The following is a 22,527-nucleotide window of genomic DNA, read 5'->3' as shown; positions in this document are numbered from 1 at the left end:
ACCTTCCCTTTCTGTAGAACTATTTTGTGCCTATGAATTTTTTGGGTACAGTCAGATCTATTATGCAATTTGGTACAAAATCTGATTTCACTTTGTTGTTTGCATTAAGTTGGGGTATTTGGTTTAGATATAATAAAATGCAAATGAAACAGATGGTGTTAGACCCTATGGATAGTGCAGGCCATGCTTTTATCTCTTCATAAGGCCTTTTCTGATGTCAGAAGGGTTACCCCTATGGATAGTGCAATTTTTAGTGACAAGAGAAAGGCTGGTGTTGGTGCAGTGCTAAGGGATACTCATGGTGAGATAGTGATGGCAGCTACTAAAGTTGAATCTAAAGTAGAAGGACCTGCTACAATTAAACTGATTGCAGTTCTGAGGGGCTTACAATCATGCTTGCCTTTGGGAATACCTAATTTAGTGGTGGAGTCTGATTGTTTGCCTTTAGTTCAGCAACTCCAAGCTAATGCACGTGGAGAGGACTCCTATGCACCAAATGGAAACTTGATTACAGAGGCTAGGTAGTTGCTGTCTCGATTCCAACAAGTTCAAGTTGTACATGTCTCTAGATGGTAATGGGGTGGCCCCATACTTTGGCAAGACATGCTTGGAATGTATCTGAGTATGGTGGGAGCATGTTCCTGCTTTTGTTCATCAAGCCTTATAGTTTGATAAGATTTCACTGTAATGTGTTTCTAATGGAAGTTTGTTTATAAAAATCAAAAAAAAAAAAATGTCTAACTTATATAAAATATTATATTAATTTTATGTTATAAGATTAATAGACTAGAATAATAAGATTAAAATTTTATGTTATATTAATTAATAATTTAGCGTATAATATATATATAATATAATATAAAAATTTGTTCCGAACCAGTTTAGGATCAATTTTTTGTTCTAAAAAACGAATACTAGACCGGACCGGTTACAAACCGAATCCACCGGTTTGGTTCAACCAATTTTTCCATTTTTTTTTTTATACCCGTAGAAAGAATGGAAAGGAAAAAAGAGAAATAAAGAACGGAAACTGAATCATATTATGGGGAAGATACTCGTGGTTTCAGGTTAATGGTCCAAATTAAAGAATCCGGATTCTTCATAAGTTTTCTTTTTTTTTTTTTTCCTGAATTTTAAGATTTAATTTCGTATATAAATTTTAAGATAGATCTTTCTACTGTCCCATTTGACTCCCCACCAAAAAATAAAAAATTAAATTAAATTAAAAAAAATTAAAAAAAATCACTTTTTCAATTAATAAAAATAAAAAATAAAAAATTCTTAAAAAAATGCTGCTGAATAGAATTTTTCTTCCGAAATTGATCCTCCGATCCAACCTTCCAAACTTACTTCCGGATTGAAGATAAATCAAACAAAAAATCGATGTGTCAACCTTAAAGGACTTAAAAGACGAAGACTAGTAGTAATCCCAGATCGAAGATAAACTTTTATTATTTTTATTTCCTTGCTTAGGATCATGAATTCGCTGAATTATACTCGTAAACGAAGCTTGGAATCAAACCCCAATCCAAAGATGATGTAGGATCTCATTTCAATTTCAAAACCGAATCCAACTCGCCAAACTCAAGAACACATGGTACTACACTCTGCAATGGACATCAGTATGAACAAAACTGCATGATTAGAGTCCCGACGCATCGTAACACTTGCGCGCCAAATTCATGCATTCCAAACAATGCAAGGTCTCCGCATTCGGGTCCCTCTCGACCACCACATCTGACACCGTGATCTGCACAGTGCCGCGGTAGCTGGTGATCCTCCCGCGCACTCTCGCCACGACTCCAAGCCTAATCTCCGCAGCGAAGCGGTTCGCGGCTTCGGCAATAAGTCGAACATCTGGCGGGCTGCGGGAAGCGAAGAAGGGGGAGGCTAGGTGGTTGAGCCAGAGAACGCATCCGACGCAACCGGTGCCATCGTCGATGGTGAATTTGAGGAACTTGCTGGGTTTGAGGTCGCGGGAGGTGACGGTGCCCACGGTTTCGGCGCGGGAAAGAAGGGCGCCTTTGCGAGAAAAAGAAATGGGGTCTGAGGAAGAATGAGAGGGGGTTTGCGAGAGAGAGAGGAGGTCGAAGGCCAGTAGTTTTACGTGGGTATTGTACAGTCGTCGGCGGTTATGATTATGATCCATGAGGGAGGGAGGGAGGGAGGGAGAGAGAGAGAGAGAGAGCGAGAGAGAGAGAGAGAGAGAGAGAGAGGTAGACTTTCTTTTGGGGAGTAAATGGTTTCCTGGGGCATGGTCCGAGGTTAAAGTAGAAAAATTCGAAGAATATTAAAACTATAAAATGGGATAATTGTGCTAGTTCTAGTTTTAGAAGAACGATAAGTAAAAGTCTAAAATGAGTTTCGTGTAGGTCTCTTGTAGGGCAAAAATATGTATGTTTAATTATAAAGATAAAAATAACAAATCATATATTAGTATATGGTATCAGATATGATAATTAAAAGTTTTCTAATCAAGAAAACCTCATCATAAAAAAAAAAAAAAAAAATTAACTTTTTGATGACTTGTATATTTGTCCCTACCATTACTCCTAAATTTAAATCTAAGTTAAATTTAGAATTAGCAATATGTGACACGATATGTAAATTTAACACGAACATAATATAAAATTAGCAGATTTATGTCTGTTGTTAATGGGTTCGGATCAAAACGAGTTGACCTGTTGAGACATGATTTATAAATGAATCAACAACGGATCAACCTGTTTAACACGAAATCAACCCATTTTTACCCTTTAGAATTTATTTCAAAATTAAAATTTTATTATTATTAAGTTGTAATATTGGTATTTCTCAGTATTCTTATGTTTTATTATTTTTATTGTTGGGATTATAATTTTAGAGCTATGCTCATATTTATTATTGTATGATTTGTAATATTAGTTTTATTATATGTTAAAATTTAAAAAATATTGACATTACAAAATATTGTGGTTATTAATAATATAAATTTTAACTTTTATATAAAATTATATTAATCAGATCAAATGAGTTATGCGTATTAATTCAACCCATTTATATGAAACAAACAGGTTTAAATAAGTCGTGTGGTGTTAACATATTTTTAATTAATTATTAAACGGATCAAAACGGATAACACAACACACCCCGTTATCTATACAGGTTGGGTTAGTATTTGAAAGTTTGACACGTTTAACTTAACAGGTTGGATTCATAACCTTCAAATTGACTTATATAGTCTAATGTTCATAACTTGACACGACACGAACACGATCTGAAAACCCCACTGCCTTGGTTGGTGTGCATTTTGAGGTTTTGACACCCGAAACTATGAGGCCGAACAAGATCTAGTAGCTTGCTCTATATATGTACAGAATACAGACAGTTACGATCGTTCGTATCATAAACATTAGTGAACAGAACCCCCAATATTAACTTAAAAGGGCGTTTCGTTGACTGAAAGTATCACTCGAAACTATCATTCGTGAAAAATCAAGTCGTAGGGCTCGCTTTACTTTGTTTCATCACATGGGCAACATGCTTCAGCTAAATGGGGGGCGAGCCAGTTCAGAATCATGCAAGCAGAGCCCCAGTTATTCCACTAATATGTTGGCACCAGCACAACGTCTCTGGCTATAACAATAATACCGTATTATAGAAGTATGAAAGAGGCATATTAAGCTGAGATAGCTATAAACTAACAGTTGGCTGTCTCCGGTGCCCCATAATTAACCACTAATCTAATCTTTAGTCCAAGATAGACTAGACTAGTCTGTAAAATCATTGCTGGAAATGCGTAGGACGAGAAGTAGGCAGATGAACTTCTGTAACACATTAAGATGGCCATTTTAAGAACGGATCACATACTCAGTTAAAAGGACAGTGGCCATAAGCCTAAAGGCAGCTCTTTTTCAATTGTTCTATGAAAAAAGAGTCGTGCAGATCATATGAAAGTAAATTTGCAAATGATATCTCTAATCATGGTTGCATTTCCAACATGAATGAATGAACCATAAGATTTTCATAAAGGATCATAGTTTTTAAAGCATAAAATCTGAATAGTCAAGAGACTCAAGAAGGACATAGGGATGATAATCCTGAGTAATAATAAGCTCCAAGGGAAAAGTCGTGCAAACATAATGCCGAGGTAAATAATTGCATCGCATCAATGGAAAAACAAATCTAGAGGGCAGTTTTAGGTAACAAAAAATGTGGTCACTTCCTAGCAAGTTTGGACAACAATCTGAGAAATTACATATGATCAGAAGAATAATCATTTTTTCTACGGTACATTGTATCTAGTACAGCAAAGTTTCACCCAAAAAGAAAAAAATACTGATGAAAATTAGGATTTTCCAGAGCCTCCATTTCCGAAAGGGCAAACTAACTTTTTTTTGTTTTTATTGGTACCGGGTGTCCGAGAACAGCATCCCAACTAATCCCAGGGGGTGCTAAGGCCCTCAAAAAAGAGTTTCCTACAAGTACATATCGGGTAATTCAAGGAAAAAATCTCCCAACCGATAGCCCCTGAGATTATTTGTACCCATGGTATTCGAACCTTGAATATTGGAGGGAGCATGCCACCAAGACAAGACCTTTACCACTTGAGCCAAACCCTAGGGGTTTGAAATGGCAAACTAACTAAAATTCATATCAATACTTCTCAGCCACGTAATAGTAGTCAGATCCATTTCACAGCATGTGGCTGAATTCCATGTCAGCCACATAATAGTAGTCATCCTCTTAAAAATGTAACCCATGACAGTGAAGAATAAACAAAAAAACGTTGTAGCACAGTTTTACAGGTGCATAGCAACCTATTTAATTGTAGACGAGAAAATTTTCACGTCTTGAGCACTCAGAGGTTCAGAGCATCTGCATTTCGTTAAATCGTTGTGCCAATGCACAAACGTGTAGATACATTAACAAATATCTTAAAACAAGTCTGTCCACTAGAATATTCTCTTCTTTTACCTTAATGGGTAAAGATATTTGAAAACAGCTCATCCAACCATGGTCCGTTTTCGTCCTCTTTGACGCACTGTGAAGGTGCAAAAGAAGTTTGTAAACAGGAAATGCAACAAGGAACAAAGATACCCAGAGAATAATATTTTACATTCCGAATTAAGAAGAAAACCAAAAAAGAGGGGAGATGGGGATTGAACCTTGAGCAAGCTTGTTAAATGTGGATGACCACTGTTTTGATGATTTCCGATAGGCAGCAAGTATCCGGTCCATCTACCCAAGGTGCAATAATGAGGAAATCAAGCTCTGCTCAGAAAAGCATCGGCAAAATAACAAAAAATTCCAGAAGTGAAGTAGCATAACGAAAATTGTATTGTTTCTCTCATAAAATTCCATACGCTGGTGTTCATAATAACATGAAATCATTTCCAACATAATGGGGCGGGGTTGTGCGACCAGGTAACATAGGTGCACAAGATTTAATAAATATGAATGCAGTAAATGTAATGGTCTTAGAAGTTCTGGCTATTTTGGGTCTCAAGGATTTTTGGAAATTATCAAAATCTTAGAAACAAAGTCTCAGAGATGTAGTTTAATATCCAATTTCATTTTTTTACAAGAAGAAAGTTTAATATCCAATTTCATTGAATCATTCTAAACACGATAAAGCAAGATATTTCAATTGAAAAGGAAAATTAATATGAAAGACAATGTTTTAAACTCCAACCAGTTAAATAAGAGTCCGACTTCCAATTCTTCCTTATTTTCTCTCTACAATAAAAATGGACAAGTAAACTGTTGTTAAGGGAAGGAAAATCACTTGGCTTACCACATTCCCACACGAAGAATGCATGGAAAGAAGTGCTCGTTCAAGTACATATAAATCGACAGCTTTATCTTCCGGAAGGGTTGAAGTGAAGCTCAGACCAAAGTCAATGAGGACCTATGGAAAGATATTGACTGACTGTAATGTAGGTTGATAATAACTTCTAATCATGAGAATAATGGTAGGAAGATGAGAAACCTCCACTCGCACCCACCAAAAGAAAAAGAAAAAGGGAGGGAACTCACGAGCTGATTGGTACCACTTTTGAGTAACATGTTTGATGTGGTCAAGTCACCATGGATGAGGCCGCCATCATGTAATTTTCCAATTGCATCCCCAATTTGTGAAGCAATATCATTTAATCGTTCTTCAACAACACCATGTGACCCAAATTCAAGTAACACATCTTTGACAGAAGGACCCTCTACATACTCAAATGTAAGAGTATGAAGCACAGGGTCCACAGAATACAACACAGGAGTAGCAACTCCAAGTCGTCTTGCTTTTGTCATGCACCTGGCCTCCTGTTCTCAACAATCAGCTTACAGAGACATCAGACAAGAAGCAAAGACTTGCTTCATCAATTATGGTGTGAAAATCAGAAAGCCAGTTTAACGACAAAAAACTTACAGCATTTAAGCGCTTAAGAGTAAGTTTAGAATCCAAAGTTGGATGTCGATACTTCTTTGAGAAGCGTTCCTTGACAATGGACCTCCTTCCCACAAAATCCGACTCAAAAATTCTCTGAAAGGGAATATTAAGATCAGTATAAAAGTTATAAACTGCAGTGGTCAACATTTCTGTATAGTGGCTTATGCCAAACTGAAAATTTAGGCCAGCTATTAATTAATGTTTATTTTCAAAATTAATTCGGGCCAGCTAGTTATGACTTGTAATTGAACTTTACCCTTGACCCAACATGGAAGAGTGCACATGGAGGTTCAAAAACGAATATATACACTTCCAACATATATAGAAAGAGATAAAGGATAAAAAGTATATAATTTCTGAAAGATTTTCAATAAGAACTCAAAGCAGCTAAAAGAGGGAATTTTAAAGTTCAAATTGTAAATGCACTCACAGCTTCAGCTCCTTGTTTCAGCAGAATAAGAGAGCCTTCTTTCTCATCTGTCTGGATCTCCATTAATGAAGAACCTATTGTACCCAGTGCAAGTTGATATTCAATCAAAATTTTCAGGTAGTGAGGTAGAAGAGAGAGGGAAACTATGCAACGAAAAGCGTTATACCAAAGATGATGTAGAACAGACATGCTGACAAAAAAATTTCTGTAATTTTTTCCTTTCTATCTTTTACACAACACCATAAACGATCACAATAAGAGATTCTAATTCATGGGAAGCACTAATCTAAGGTCAAATTTCAGTGAAAAACACTAAACTCGCTTCTGCCTCTCAATTTAGCAACCAGAGTAGTGCCACTACTAGCGCACAAAAGTCATGCTCCGGAAATGACATCAAGATGCTAACGAAGAATCGAAATACCATACCAGAATTTCAATATCAGAGTAATCGACGAAGATGAGCAAAGAGAGTACCCTTCTTTTGCTGGCCAGGAAAAAGGAATGGGGAAAACTTGAAAGTTGGCGCCATGGAGCAAAGAATAGAAAAACCTCCCAACTGGAAATGCTGGGGGCAAAACCCTTGCTCCTTGATTTTAGGTAGGGGTGACAATTCGTGTTCGCGGATTGTATTCGTGTCATATCAAGTCATGGACATTCAATTATATAAGCCAACCCGAACACAACCCGTTTACTTAAACGGATCAGACCTTCAGACTCTAACACGACCTATTTAAATAAATTGTGACACAACACGACCAGCATAACTTGTTTGGTAATTAATTAGAATGGGCCAACACGACATGGCCCATTTCAACCCATTTCAATCCATTTTAAGTAAATGAGTTGAATTGGCCCACATAATCTATTTGACATGATTAACATAGTTTCAGATGAAAGTTAAAATCTATATTTATTAGTATCCACAGTATCTAAAAACCAATAATAAGACTATGTACAAACAAAAAATATCAATACTTTCCAAATTTAACCTATAATAAAATCAAATATTAGAACTTAGTGATGTAATGGCTACTGGCCAACAGTAGTTGTTTGAATGAAGTTTGGTATTTTATCAAAAAAAAAAAAAATCAAATATAAGAAACCCAACAATAACAAATATGTTTAAAAAAAACAAATATGAGCATATTATAGTCCAATAATACAATTCCAACATTAAAAAACATAAATATATTGAGAAATATTAATATTACAACAAAACAATAATAATCATAAGCAGTGACCGTCAACGTGACGTACCAATCGCAAACCAACAAACAGGAATTCGAATGCGTTTGATAAGAAAACTGCACTTAACATTCTATATGAAATGAAAAGATGAAGAAAATGTAAGAAGTTCTAACCTTTTAGAGAGGGATACCGTGAGACAGAGAGACTCAGAGAGGGGCACTTTGAGAGACACAGAGGCGGGGCGGCTGATGCGACAGAGACAGACGACGGAGACAGAGAGATGAGACAGAAGGACTTCAGAGACCGATGGAGACGACGACGGAGCCGACGGAGAAGGAGACCGAGAGAGAGGGAGACTCAGAGGGGTTACGGGGGGGGGGGGGAGGTTGCGGGCGGCCGAGTTATAGTGTTTAGGGTCCGTGAGGAGTCTGAGAGCGAGAGATGGTGATAACGTTAGGGTATAATTGTAATTTTAAAATATATTTTTTTATGGGATTTTAAAATAAAATTTCAAGGATTGGGTTTTGGATTGAAATAATTTTGAGAAAAGTTACTATTTAAGAGTAGTCACTTTACATGTGGCATCATTCCAGCCATCTATTTGAAAAGAAAAAATTAATGGATTATAGTGTATATATTATATGCATCACTACAATAGATATTATATAGCACTTCTCTTTTAAATTATACGATTGATTTTTTATTGATCTATTTATTAATTATATTTTAATGGCTCAATTTATTTTGATTCAAAATCATTTATATTAAATACAAGGGAGAAGCTACTAATCGGTCAGGTAACAAACATCTTTTACACCCCCGAATAAGATATTGACATGTATGGGTTGCAGCAAAGTAGAGAATAAGCTACATGCAGGTAATCGCATTATTTGTTTTCTCCTTGCCCGATCTCTTCCCCCTTTCCCCTCTCTCTCCTCTTTAAATACTCTCTACTTCGAAACCCCCTTCTCTCCTTCCCTCTCCTCCAATTGTTGCCCTCTCAATCAGACTCATATCAGATCTTGATTTTGTTGCCTTTTAATTTCTGTTTTGCTGTTGAGAAAATGTGGAAAATTCATGAGCCTGATATGTCATATAGTATGATTTTGTACTAACTAATAATGTAATGGTAAAACTCAAGACGCCCTGAAATTGATACCTGCACTTGAAATTGGGTTTTTCTTTTGATACCTGCACCTGAGTTCACAGGCATTAGTAATATAGTAACTTTCAGTGACAACACATCGCTTGTTGTCACGATTTTACAGAGAAGAAATAGACCATTTCCATGGTTATTTGAGCAGTACCAGTACACTGTGCGTGTGTGTGGGTGGCTGGCTGGATGTTAGTACGAGATTTTAAGAGAAACCATGAAGATTCAATGCTATATTGATTGTTGAAGATTTGCTTTTATTGGGTGTTAGCAGAAGATTTGTTGTATTGTTGAGGATTTGAGCACATATGATTAGAATGTTTTGTCTTGGAATGATGAAAAGGAAAAACACTAGCAAACAAGAGATTATCATAATGTTTTTGTTTTGGCACTGGGGAGAGGAAATCGGTAGATGGCGTTGGGGAGAGAGAAAGGGAAAAATGGGAAAGGAGAAAGAAGAGGGGAGAGGAGAAAGGAGAAGGGAGAGTGCGCGGGGGAGAGAGAAAGGAGGATTAGTTATTCAATACACTAGCTTATATCATAAATCACATAAATCTCATATTTGTTGAGATGTTATTGGCTGGTATAAAAAAGGTGAAGACACTCGATCAATCTTGAGTTTTTTCCTAAATAGAAAGCCACTAATTTCATATTATATTCATGTTGGATTTATGAATTGTGTCACACATTGTTATTCTTAATTTTTGGTCTAAAAAATGACGCCGATTTTCTCTTATTTGAGTTGTCAAGTGGCCAAACTCATGCCCAAGTACAACCTATAAGGAAACAAGACTCAAAAAGGGAGCATTGGCTCCCCATTTGCATAGAACTCATAATGTTTGATATAATTGAATTCAATATAGATTTGACACGGAATAATAAAATTTTAATTTAATTATAATTTGAACATAAAATTTAAATGGCTTATATAGTTTGATTTTGGATTATGTAGTTTGATTCGTTATTGATATGTTCATTAATTGTGTCTTAACAAGTCAATTCATTTTAATTCGAATCCATTTTAATTCGAGTCCATTTATATCAAACATAAAATCGCTAATTTCATGTTGGGTTCATGGGTGTGTCACACACATTGTCATTCCTAATTTTAAATTTAAAAAATGACAATTGCTTTTTTCTCCTTTGAGTTGCCAAGTGTCCGAATCCATGTCTAGTACAACCTATTTAGTGAAAACAGGACTCAAAAGAGGGATCCCGACTACCAATTCACATAGAACTTATAATGTACACAATTGAATTCAATATGGATTTGACATGGAATAAAAATATTATAGATAAATTGAATTTGGATCCTCATTAGAAATTTGGACCTACCAAATTTACCCCCAGGATCCACTTTTTGGTGAAATATGAAGAAAACCAGAAAAATAATAACAACACAAGAATTTACGTGGAAACTCCCAAAAACAGGAGAAAAATCATAAGACCCAGAGAAGAAAATACACTATGTGAAAAATTATTACAATCACATAATTTTTCTCCTCACCCAAATGACACCCACAAAGCTTTCCCACTAGTAAAATTTTAACTCTCACTTCTTTCCTTTTTACAAGAAAAAGTTAATAGATAACTTTTCTTAGAGTCACAAGTTACTAATTAAGCTTATGACTTGGTGTAATTAACTAAGAGGCCAAACACCATATTTATAGGCCTTGAGGCCTGCTCCTCAATTCTCTCCCACCCATGTGGGACTCCAAAGGAGCAAACCCAACAATCTCCACCTTGCGACTTTGGCTGGTCCCACAGCCACGCTCCACTGCAACGAAGATCTTCATAGATTTTGCTATCATGCTCCACCATAGAAGCATACCCACTCAGAATAAACCAATTTCAAGTATTTCAATTTCGGCCTATGTCGAAAATAACCTTACTGAAAAATTATGGTGCAACTTCCACGTTTGGCTTTCCTGGAAGTTCATCAGCCATCAACATAAATTTCCACCACACACTCTGCATTAATGCTAAACCAATGCCTGTGTGCAAACTTGTGGACCCACTAACATTAACACATCCTCTATCATGGCAACTTTGAGAATTAGCGGCATGCCACGAGGATGTACATGTCCCTTTAACAGACATCGTCTTCCATGGAGAGAGACACAACATTAGTTTCATTACCAGTATCTCCATTTACTGACTTGGAACCACTTGCCGAACCTGCTCCTGCTCTTGGACAATTTTTCTTGACGTGCCCATATTGTCCACACCCCCAGCAGACTACTTTCATCTTCATGGAGCTCTTCCTCTTCCCATTACCAGCTACTACCAATGCTAAGTTTCCAGGTGAACCATTTCTTCCACCACCTAGTCTTCTCTCTTCAGAAAAGAGTTTACTGGTAACTTTTGAAAAAATTATTTTCTCCTTCCCATGTATCAAAATAGGCTTCATATGCTCATAGGAAGATGGAAGAGACCAGATGAGCCTCAAGGCTTGATCCTCATCATCAATTCTAACTCCAATAGATTCTAGCTCAGAGACAATGCCATTGAGAACACTTAAATGATCTGAAATAGCCGTACCTTCACTCATCTGCAGTGTATGAAACTGTTCCTTCAGGTACACCCGATTTGAGACGCCCTTTGTTTGATACAACTCTTCGAGTTTTTCCTAGAGTTCTTTTGCCATAGATATTCCATGAATATTTGCAAGAACATTCTTGGCCAAACACAGACGTATCGCACTTGCTGCTCTCAAATCCAGATCCTCCCAATCTTTATTGCTCATTACAGATCTGCTCTTTGTTTCATCAGTCACGCTAGTATCACTGTTGACTTCAGGGATTGGTCTGCCCTTCAACGCCTTGTTTAATCCTGATTGAATCAAAATATCCTTGACTTGAACTTGCCACAAGCCAAAATTGATTCTCCCATCAAATTTATCCACCTCATATCTGATAGAATTTGAAGCCTTACTTCCTGACATTGCTTCGATGAATTTTTACCGTAGAAATGAATAGTACTCACTAAGTAAGTTCTCAGGAAAGATTATTCTTTCCTAGACAGAACTTCAAGGTTCCCAGGAAAGATTGGAGGGTCACACTGGACCACTTAAATACCAATCTCCTAGACAGAACCTCCTTAGACTGTACGTATTCACACTACCACACCAAAGCTCCACCCACCAAAAAGAACCTAGTATCTCTGATACCACTCATTAGAAATTTGGACCTACCAAATTTACCCTCAGGATCTACTTTTTGGTGAAATATGAAGAAAACCAGAGAAATAATAACAACACAAGAATTTACGTGGAAACTCCCAAAAACAGGAGAAAAATCACTAGACCCAGAGAAGAAAATACACTATGTGAAAAATTATTACAATCACATAATTTTTCTCCTCACCCAAATGACACCCACAAAGCTTTCCCACTAGTAAAACTTTAACTCTCACCTCTTTCATTTTTACAAGAAAAAGCTAATAGAGGACTTTTCTTAGAGTCACAAGTTACTAATTAAGCTTATGACTTGGTGTAATTAACTAAGAGGCCAAGCACCATATTTATAAGCCTTGAGGCCTGCTCCTCAATTCTCTCCCACCGATGTGGGACTCCAAAGGAGCACTCCCAACAGAATTTGAGTCGATCCAAATACAGGGATTCTATTCTTCGGTCTATTTTTTAACAAGAAATACTTATAACTGGTCCATCTATTTTTCTTTAAATAACAGCTCTCCAACAAAAACATGCAACGCATAAGTTCCATTTTATCATTACTGAACCGCACCACTTACGATAACAGAAATATTACCCCTAGAAATCTTCTCCCCTCCCCCACCCCTCAGATGAAGAAAATATGAAGCAAAACATCCCCCTCTTCGTGTAGTTCCAGACCAGATCAGATCGAGCTACTTACAAAGATTAGATTTTTTTTTTTTTAACTTGTGCATGAGCTTGAGAAACAGACTTGTTTTTTAGGTGATTTTTTAGAGACTAAGCAAGTTTTTAGAATTTTTTCCTCTGAAATGTTTTTTTTTTTTGGAGGGGGGGCATTAGGGGAGAGAAGAAAAAGAAGAAAATGTGTGTGTGTGTGAGAGAGAGAGAGAGAGAGAGAGAATTTATCAAACCGGTGCATATTTGGGGCTCTCTCATTCAATCAATCTTGCATGTTAGGGTCCGCTGACTGATATGCTTTGGGGTTTTCTCAATAATTTTGTACAAAATAGGGGCTTTATTTATTGTTTCTACTGCCTTTGAATTATACCGGTGTAGTGTTCAGTGATTTGTGAAAGTTAGGCTTTTCTTTACAAATTGGGGAAAAATGGATTCGAGCCAGAGAGCGGTGGAGTCGCATTGGAGGTGGAGTCGTGGATGATCGACGCTGCCATAGAAAATCATCGGAGTTTGTTTACTTCGATTTTTCATCATATTTTCTGTGTTCGGCGACTGGAGGAAGGCAACGTCTTCGTCTTGGGGGGCAGTGCAAAGAGACGATGACTGGCGGTGCAACATCTTGCCTATTGTGATTCTGTGTAGTGAAGTCGAAGGAGCTTATTGTATTTTTTTCCTACGTGTCGATGTCTGAATGGAGGGCTGCTCTTCCCCTATTAGCAGCCCAACTGTTCTGAAGTGTTTCTCTTTTTTAACACACCGGCCACACCTCCACGCTGACTAGAGAGAAAAATGACTAAAATGACCAAAAACTCTAAATGAGAGGGAAATGACTTGCCTTTCCGTGACCTAGCTTTTCTCAAAAGTCAAACCCGGTTCTCCTCAAGCATGGCCTCAGCTACAGCGAAAAGATAACTAACCCACCTGTTTTTTGGCTGCTTTTGCTTTTGCCAAACTAATGAATGATGTCTTTCGGTGGCTAACTTGAAGAAAGGTGTAAAAGTGGGTAACTTGAAGAAAGAATACACTGACGGAAGATTTTCAAACAAACAAATTAAGAGATCATATTATTGGGATTTTTCTTGTTTCTCTCTTTTAGAGTTTTCACCAAAGGCACATGTTTCTTGCAGCTATGTCCAATTCAACTTCTTTGTAGAAGCTAGTGTTTCTTCTGGTACTAGAGTTTAGAAGTTTGGTGGGTTAAATTCAATATACTTTCAACTATTTCTCCACAACAGTCACAAAAGATCAAGAAAAGAGAAGCCTGCCTAGAAACCCAGGTAAGATCTTTTTTCATGTCTTCTCAATTTTGTAACTAGATTTGTCTTATGTTCTAAATGCTTGAAGGTGTTTTAGACAAGGTTTTTAATTTCGTTTCGTACAAGCCGATACGGTTGAAATATGCTGTATCGGCCAGGTAGCAGATACAGAGAAGGATATAGTTTCATACCGGTCAAAATTCCGGCCGATATACAGATTTCACCTTTACGTTTTTTTCATTTCTTCAAACTGCAAGCTCATTTTTGAACTCCTAATAATCTATATATAATTTATTCATATATAGACTATTTCGAAACTTTATCTAAAATGATACTATTACCGAAATATCTCATTTCAATGTCTCGACCGAAACAATATTCAAAACATTTATTTCAGACCCAGATTCTGAAGTGATTGCATTATCCCCCAAAACCCTATTGGCCACCAATATATTTGTATGTAAGATTTGCAACAATAGATTTGCATTATCTCCCTCCCCCCCCCCCCCCCCCCCCCCCCCCCGCGCCCTGCAGGGCAAAACATTGGCACGGGTAGGAGGCAGGCAGGGGGCGATATTGCCCTGTCCTGTCCCCAGCGCTACACCCAATTTTTTTATATAAATATTTATTATTTTTACTATATAGAAATATATTAATATGTATTAAATAGAACTTTTACTTAATAATTTGTGTAAGTTATAGTATAGTAAGGTGACCCTTTTATAGATTTTCTTGACGATATAAGTCTCACTCTTAAGCAATGTGAGACTCTTGTATTACACTACAACTTACACAAAATATGCATGACCAAATTTTAAAACTAATTTTTTAAATTATAGTCATATTTACAAACTTAAATTTACAATTTGAGTCCAAAAATATATTTTTGATCACTTTTGAACCCAGAAATAATTTTTTGGCCTAGTGGACTGTAATCCATTATTGAAGTGGGTGAGGGGCGAGATACCCTGCCCTCGCATCCCGGGGGTGGGGGGCGGGGAGGGGGCTACCCCGCAGGTAGTACCCCTAAGTTCATATTTGATTTCAAACATTTGAGAATGCACATTATATACCATGGTTTGAGGAAGGCTAGGTAAGTCAGAAGGCCAGATCCTTTCTCGTCACCATCGAGAAGTGAAACAAAGCAGGGGGTCTACTTGAGGAGTCTACAGTTTGAGGAAGAACAGAATTTCGTTGGAAGAACAAATCCTTTCCCGTCGTCGTTGATAAGAATAGATGCCACATTTGAGGAAGACTAGATCTTGGTCGAAGAAGAGCTGTTATGGCTTCTACTATGGCTTTCAGAAAAGCTTTTGCTCTTTCTCGAAGATGGACAGCAGAATAAAAAAATTGTGTTTTATTTATTTAAAACCATGTCACTGTACAAATTGGCCAGTGTGTTAAAAATATGACTGCTCCCTAGTAGAACTCATTACACAATTATATAATATAATTGGATGTATACACATTCCGGCATTCGGATCCATTAGTGGGTTTGCAAGTTGATTTGTATAACCGAATTAGTTTTACCATAAAAGGAAAAAAAAAAAAAACATAACTTGAAGGGAAAATCAAGCATCTTTATTCTTTAAGCACATTATACTATTGATATGTAGCTATCTAATTGGATGAGTTGACTCGACACATCTCATTATATTGTGAAATTTTAATTATATCTGCAAGTGCACAAATCGTACTGAACTATAGTTTTAGCAAGAGCGAGATCGAATCTATAAAAGCTTGTAAAAGCATAGGAAATCATTTAAATAAACTAAATAAATTATAATCTAGTTCAAATAGATGAGTTGTAATATAAAATAAAAAAAACTAACCAAAACTAAACAATGAATTAACCAAAACAAGAAATAATTAATTTACTAAACTAATCACAATAAAAGAGCTAGAATAAATTCTAAATATGCAAACTAAGCTAAACAAGGAATAAATTATTAATGGAGAATGAACTAAGGTCTTGGAATTCACCTCATTAATTCATAATAATATATTTATGATCATTGATTCTTACCGCACATCTACATGATAACCCATAAATCAATCTTGTTAACATGAAAAATATCATCGTTGAAACCTTTTTTTAATAAAATATCTAAAGCATGTTCTTCTTTACTCAAAAGATATAAAATCAAATCATCAATTTTCTATGTTAAAATAAATCATAAAAAATATAAGATTTTATTTTTAACAAAATTATGAATTAGGTTTCAACTGATTAAGATTATTTTAGATTATGAGAAAAACGTGATTGAACACATATCAAGAATTCTATTTCTCTCAATTGATATGAAGTAAGAACAATAGATCATTAAATGCATAAATAATAGGGACAAATTAATCTCATAAATAATATTACTAATCTTCAATGAGGTTTCATCCTCAACCTTAGTTGGAAATTTAGCTAGACATGTTGACAAAAATAAACTCCAAAATCTGAATGTAAATGAACATTAACATAATATTTAAAAGAGACTGAAGAAAAATAAAAATTACAGTACTTTCAAAGCATAAACATAGCTGTAAAATCTGAGGTAGAATTCCAGTTTTTCTTCTTCAATCACCTGCCCCTTCCTTATTTTCTTTTTGAGTAGTGTTACTATACCGCCCAGGTTTGACCATTAGGCGTGCCCTTAGGGCAAATTACATTTTTTTAAAAAATATTTTTTAAACATCTTTAAACATTTTTTAAAAATAAAAAATTACCAATATACTAATAGTCACTTCCTTAAACACTAAGTAAAAAAAAAAAATTAAAATAAAATAAAATACATGGACAATTAAATTAAAGAGACAAGCTCAAACGACATAACATCATTTTCTTTTCTTTTCTCTCTTGAATTCACGGAGTCAAGACTTGTTTAGATAGTAAGATGAGATGATTTTAAATGAGTTGAATAAAATATTATTTTTTAATACTATTATTATTTTAAAATTTGAAAAAGTTGAAGTGTTTATTATATTTATTATGAGAATTTGAAAAAATTATAATAATAAAATGAGATGGATTGAGAGTGTTTTTGTATCAAACAGGACCTCAATCTTTTCTATCTATAGAAAATTTCCATTTTTCTCGTATACATTGGAGGAGACAATTCTCATACACGTTTATTTTATATTTTTTGTTCTTTCCATTTTTTTTCATGTTATCATTTCTTGTTCCATGTCCTAGCCACTAGGGGTGGGTAGCAGGGCCCGCACCCTGCTGCCTCACCCCCACATGGCAGGGCGAGCAACCCCACCCTGCATCTGGCCTCCTAGCAAGGGCAGGGAGTGGGTAAGGTCCAACCCCGTCCCGCACCTTTTTTTTTTAATATAAATATATAAATATTTATTATTTTTACTATATATAAATATAGCAATATATATTAAGTAAAATTTTTATTTAATACTTTATGTAAGTTGTAATGTAATATGGTGACCATTTTATATATTGCCTTGACAATACAAGTCTCACACTTAAGCAATGTGAGACTCTTGTATTACACTACAACTTACACAAAATTTGTACTAGCAAATTTAAAAACTCTATAGTCATATTTGTAAATTTAAATTTACAATTTGAGTCTCTAAATGTGTTTTTGATCACTTTTAGACTTAAGAATGATTTTTTAATCTAATAGAATGTAATCCATTATTAAAGTGAGCGGGAGGTAGGACGGATTGGAAGTTCACCCCGCCCCCCGACATGCGGGGTGGAGGGTGGGAGAGAAAACCCCACCCTCGGCCCATGTGAGATGGGGGGTGGGGAGGGGCTACCCCACACCATACGTAACACCCCTACCAGCCACGTTCCCTTTGCACATCCAGCCCTTTCCCTTTTTCATTCTTTATTTTTCATTTATGACATTCTTCTCACTTTTGTCAAAGTTTTTTTTTTTTTTTACTATTTTTGTAAAAGAAACAAATATTTCAAGATTAATAAAAATATAAGAAGTAAATGTACATAGTTGTGATAATGTTTTATTTAAAATAGTAAAATTATATACAATTTAACTATTATCACATTATATCATCTGGAAAAATTCTATTAATCATCTCTACACACTATACACTATATTTTTTTTTCTTTTACCCAATATGTGGTATAATAGATAATAAATAGAATAATTCAATTAGTTTAAGAAGAATAAAACTAAAATTAAAAAAAAAATGGTATGTATTGTGTAGAGATAAGAAGTAGCCAAATTCTATTATCCAATACAACTAACTCTACGACTATAGCAACTTAGCAAGCGAGTAGGGAGCCGTTCCTTCCCATTCAATACGAGAAGGTAAATACAGTAAAAAAATACGGGAAGGTAAACGCTTATCGGACTGATAGTGCATTTTGCTTTTTTTTTTTTTTTTAAAAAAATACAAAATAAAAAAATATATATATTAAAAAAATGAAAAAAAAAATACGAAATGAAAATGCACCATCGATCCTAGGGCTGTACAGAAAATTGTAAAACCGGCCGAGACCGACTCAGACCGACCGCCGGAGCTCGGAACCGGCCGAAACCGGTAGGGAACCAGTCGGTCGTCGGTGATAAATCATCAAAACCGGCGTCGGCCGGTTCGGTTGCGGTTTGAACCAACCAAAAACCGAAAAACCGGCCGACGCCGTATATATATATATTTTTAAATATATTAATTTATTAAACGACGCCGTTTTACTTAAATAAGTGAAACGACGTCGTTTAATTCTTAAAGTTAGAAAAAAAAAATTATACGGAACGGCGCCGTTCAGCCCTAGGGCATATTTTGTCCCTTCGCGGCTTCGCCCCCAACCCCCAGCTCACAGACTCACTCTCACAGCTCACTCTCTTTCCGCCTCCCTCTCTCTCTCTCTCTCTCTCTCTCTCTCAGCTAACGATTTCGCGGCTTCGCCGTTTCGGACCTTCGGTTTCAACGACTTCAACGACTTCGAGTTCGAGCCGTGACGCCGCATCGCCACGACGCCATCCACGACTCCAGCCACTCACGGCTCACCGACGCCCAGCAGTCCACCATCCAGCAGCGGCGAGACTTCCTCCGGCAAACCGACTCTCCATTGTTGTTTTTAGCATTTTAGGTATGATTTTCATATTTATTTATTTATAAGTATTTTTTATTTTTTTATTTAGAATCCGAGGATCAATTTTTGGATTAGGGTTTTTGTTTTCTGATTTGGTATTTCAATCTAGGGTTAGGGATTGTGTTTGCTTTGTTTGAGATGATTGAAATAGTGAATATCATTTTGATGAAGAATTTTGATTGATTTCGCAGTGTGCATTGCCATTCACGGATTGGAATTTGGATGTAATTTTGTTGAAAAAAAATAATTTGTGATGTTTATTGAAAGTAAAATTTATGAATGTTTATGTTATAAATAATTTGTGATGTTTATTGAAAGTAAAATTTATGAATTTTATGTTATAAATAATTTGTGATGTTTATTGAAAGTAAAATAATTTGTGAGATTTATGAGCGATCTAAAATGTAGATTAGAATCTTAGATTTGTGATGTTTGCCACGTTGCAAACTAGCTGCTGTGTAATTAACAATTGGGGTGATTTTTTGTTCTTTCTTGTTTTTACATGTTAGATGGATTCTTCGTCAAGTCCAATTGATCTTGATTCGAACTCCCAAATACCAAAACTCTCGACTTCAAGTGCCCCTAATAGTAGTAATTGTCCACTTCCTAAGAAACGGAAGGGGAAGGATCCGTCAATTGTTTGGGATCATTTTACAAAAGTTGAGGGTTGTTCCGTAGATGATCCTAAGGCCAAGTGCAATTATTGTGGCAAGATATACGCTTGCCACTCGAAGAGGAACGGAACTTCAACTATGCAAAACCATCTACCTTCATGTCTCAAAAATCCTCATAAGCGTGGGCCTTTAGATAAATACCAAACAACATTGGCAGGTGAGGTATCCTCGGAGGGGTTTGGAGAGAGTGATAATTCTTTAAGAAATCTTGTAACTCATAAATATAGTGAGGAGGCTGTGAGGATGGCGCTTGCGGAGATGGTAATTCTCGATGAATTACCATTTAGAATTGTTGAAGGGCAAGGATTTAAGAAGATGGTTTGGTTGCTTGAACCTAGATTTAAAGTGCCATGTCGAGTGACGGTTGCAAGAGATTGTATGAAACTATTTGCATCTGAAAAAGCCAAACTTAAAAAGTTATTCAAAGATGGGGGAATGAGGATTTCATTAACTACCGATACGTGGACATCGGTACAAAATCTTAATTATATGTGTTTAACTGCCCATTTCATTGATAGTGATTGGAAATTACAGAAGAAAATTATAAATTTTTGTTTAATCCCTAATCATCGAGGGGATACCATTGGAAAATATGTTGAATCGTACCTCCTTCATTGGGGCATTGATAAGATATTTACTGTTACTGTTGATAATGCTAGCTCAAATGATACTGCAATTGCATATTTGAGACATTTTTTGACGGAGAATATGTTGGAAGGGAAGTATATGCACATGAGATGTTGTGCTCATATTCTAAATCTTGTCGTGAATGAGGGTCTTAAGGAGTGTGATGATGCCATTACAATGGTTAGAAATGCTGTTAGATATGTGCGCTCCTCCCCTGCAAGATTAGACAAGTTTAAGAGATGTGCAGAAAAGGAAAAAATTGATTGTAAAAAAATGTTGTGCCTTGATGTACAAACCCGATGGAATTCAACTTACATGATGTTGGAGGCTGCTGAGAAATTTAAAAAGGCTTTTAGGCGAATGGAGAGTGAGGACTACAATTTTCTTTCTTACTTTAAGGATGGAAACATTGGGCCTCCTAGAGCTGACGAGTGGGAGACAGTGCGGGTTTTTGTAAAATTTTTGAAAATGTTTATGATGCCACTTGTCGATTTTCTGGTTCTTTACATGTCACGGCAAACACAAGTTTTTTAGAGATTTGTAGGCTCCAAAAAGAGTTGGTTAGACTGTGTGAGAGTCAGAATACTTGTTTGATGAGCATGGCCATAAGCATGAGAATGAAATTTGATAAGTATTGGGGTTCATTGGATAGACTGAATTTGTTGTTGTTGATTGCAGTTCTCCTTGATCCACGTAGTAAGTTGGGGCTTCTTACTTTTCACTTGAAAAAAATTTATGATCATAATTGGGTTGAAGATTTATTGTCGAGGGTGAGACAATTATTATCAGACATGTATGAGGAGTATAATGCTACGTTCGGTTCTTCCTCGAGTAGCAGAGAACATGTTTCCCCTCCGTCATCTGCACCTCCAGATGATGTTGAAGACAATCTTGAGTCACAACTTTTTTATGAGTGGTTGCAAGCATCGACTGCCTCTGGATCTACATCTACCAAAACAGAGATTGATCAGTATTTATCAAATGGTTGTGAGGCATTCAGTCAATCTTTTGATTTGTTGAATTGGTGGAAAGTGAATGAGCCTAACTATCCTATACTTGCGAGAATTGCACGAGACGTGTTAGCCATGCCTGTTTCCACGGTTGCATCAGAGTCCGCATTTAGTACGGGAGGTCGGGTACTTGATCCTTTTCGGAGTTCCTTGGCTCCAAGAACTGTTGAGGCACTTATTTGTACTCAGAATTGGTTGCGACATCCGTCAACGCCAATTGATATTCGAGACTCCATGGATAATGTTGAGAGCTTTGTAGTAGAATCTGGTAATGTGTTTTTAACTTTTTCTCATTCAATTCCATATTCATTTATTTTTATTATTTAATTTAATTTGTTTTCATTATCCTAATTTATTAATATTGATAATTTGATTATTTGGTGTTTTCTTATAGAGTTAGGAGCATCATACATCACAACTATTGATGATTGAAGAGTCGAAGACTGCAGACTGAAGAATGAAGATTTTTTGAGTTTTATTCAAAAACAATTGTTATTTGTTGCTTAAGACAATTTAATTTTGTTTGTAATGTGTATTAAACATCTAGTGGAGTTTTTTTTATTTATCTAGTAATTAATAATTTAGTATATAAGATAATAAGACTATAAAATATAAGTAGTATATATGTAGTAGTTACTAGTTAATAGTTATTAGTTACTAATAATATATGCATGGCATGATTAAAATTAAAAAGAAATTAATTTAATTAATTAATTTTAAAAATTTTGGAAAAAAAAAAGTCTTTGTAGTAGATGATTTTGAATAACAAAATGAGCTGAAAAAGAGGTTGAATTGGGTCTTAAAATGGCCCAAACAGTGCCAAAACCGGCCCAAACACAGT

The 22,527-nt window shown here is 35.8% G+C and overlaps 2 protein-coding genes across 4 annotated transcripts; both read right to left on the bottom strand.

Annotated features, from left to right (window-relative positions):
* Positions 1-1,485: 1,485 nt before the first annotated feature.
* On the bottom strand, positions 1,486-2,327 carry LOC121259078 (CST complex subunit STN1). 3 transcript variants are annotated; one of them, XM_041160566.1, is made up of 2 exons: positions 2,197-2,327; positions 1,486-2,152 (listed from the first exon to the last, which is right to left on the bottom strand). In XM_041160566.1, the coding sequence occupies exons 1-2, from the start codon at positions 2,254-2,256 to the stop codon at positions 1,643-1,645; spliced, it is 570 nt and encodes a 189-aa protein (XP_041016500.1). In that variant the 5' UTR covers positions 2,257-2,327; the 3' UTR covers positions 1,486-1,642. The 3 variants fall into 3 exon arrangements, with proteins under 3 accessions (XP_041016500.1, XP_041016503.1, XP_041016502.1); XM_041160569.1 differs by having other exon boundaries at positions 2,193-2,320; XM_041160568.1 differs by having other exon boundaries at positions 1,486-2,274.
* Positions 2,328-4,779: 2,452 nt separating this feature from the next.
* Positions 4,780-8,448, bottom strand: LOC121260763 (EKC/KEOPS complex subunit TP53RK). Its single transcript, XM_041162775.1, has 7 exons — positions 8,215-8,448; positions 6,855-6,924; positions 6,404-6,517; positions 6,019-6,297; positions 5,777-5,890; positions 5,148-5,220; positions 4,780-5,023 (listed from the first exon to the last, which is right to left on the bottom strand). The coding sequence occupies exons 2-7, from the start codon at positions 6,915-6,917 to the stop codon at positions 4,986-4,988; spliced, it is 681 nt and encodes a 226-aa protein (XP_041018709.1). The 5' UTR covers positions 6,918-6,924; positions 8,215-8,448; the 3' UTR covers positions 4,780-4,985.
* Between the last annotated feature and the right edge of the window lie 14,079 nt (positions 8,449-22,527).

This window comes from Juglans microcarpa x Juglans regia, chromosome 4D (assembly GCF_004785595.1).
Source record: "Juglans microcarpa x Juglans regia isolate MS1-56 chromosome 4D, Jm3101_v1.0, whole genome shotgun sequence".
NCBI classification, from domain to species: Eukaryota; Viridiplantae; Streptophyta; class Magnoliopsida; order Fagales; family Juglandaceae; genus Juglans; species Juglans microcarpa x Juglans regia.
This window is presented reverse-complemented; position numbering and strand designations above follow the sequence as displayed.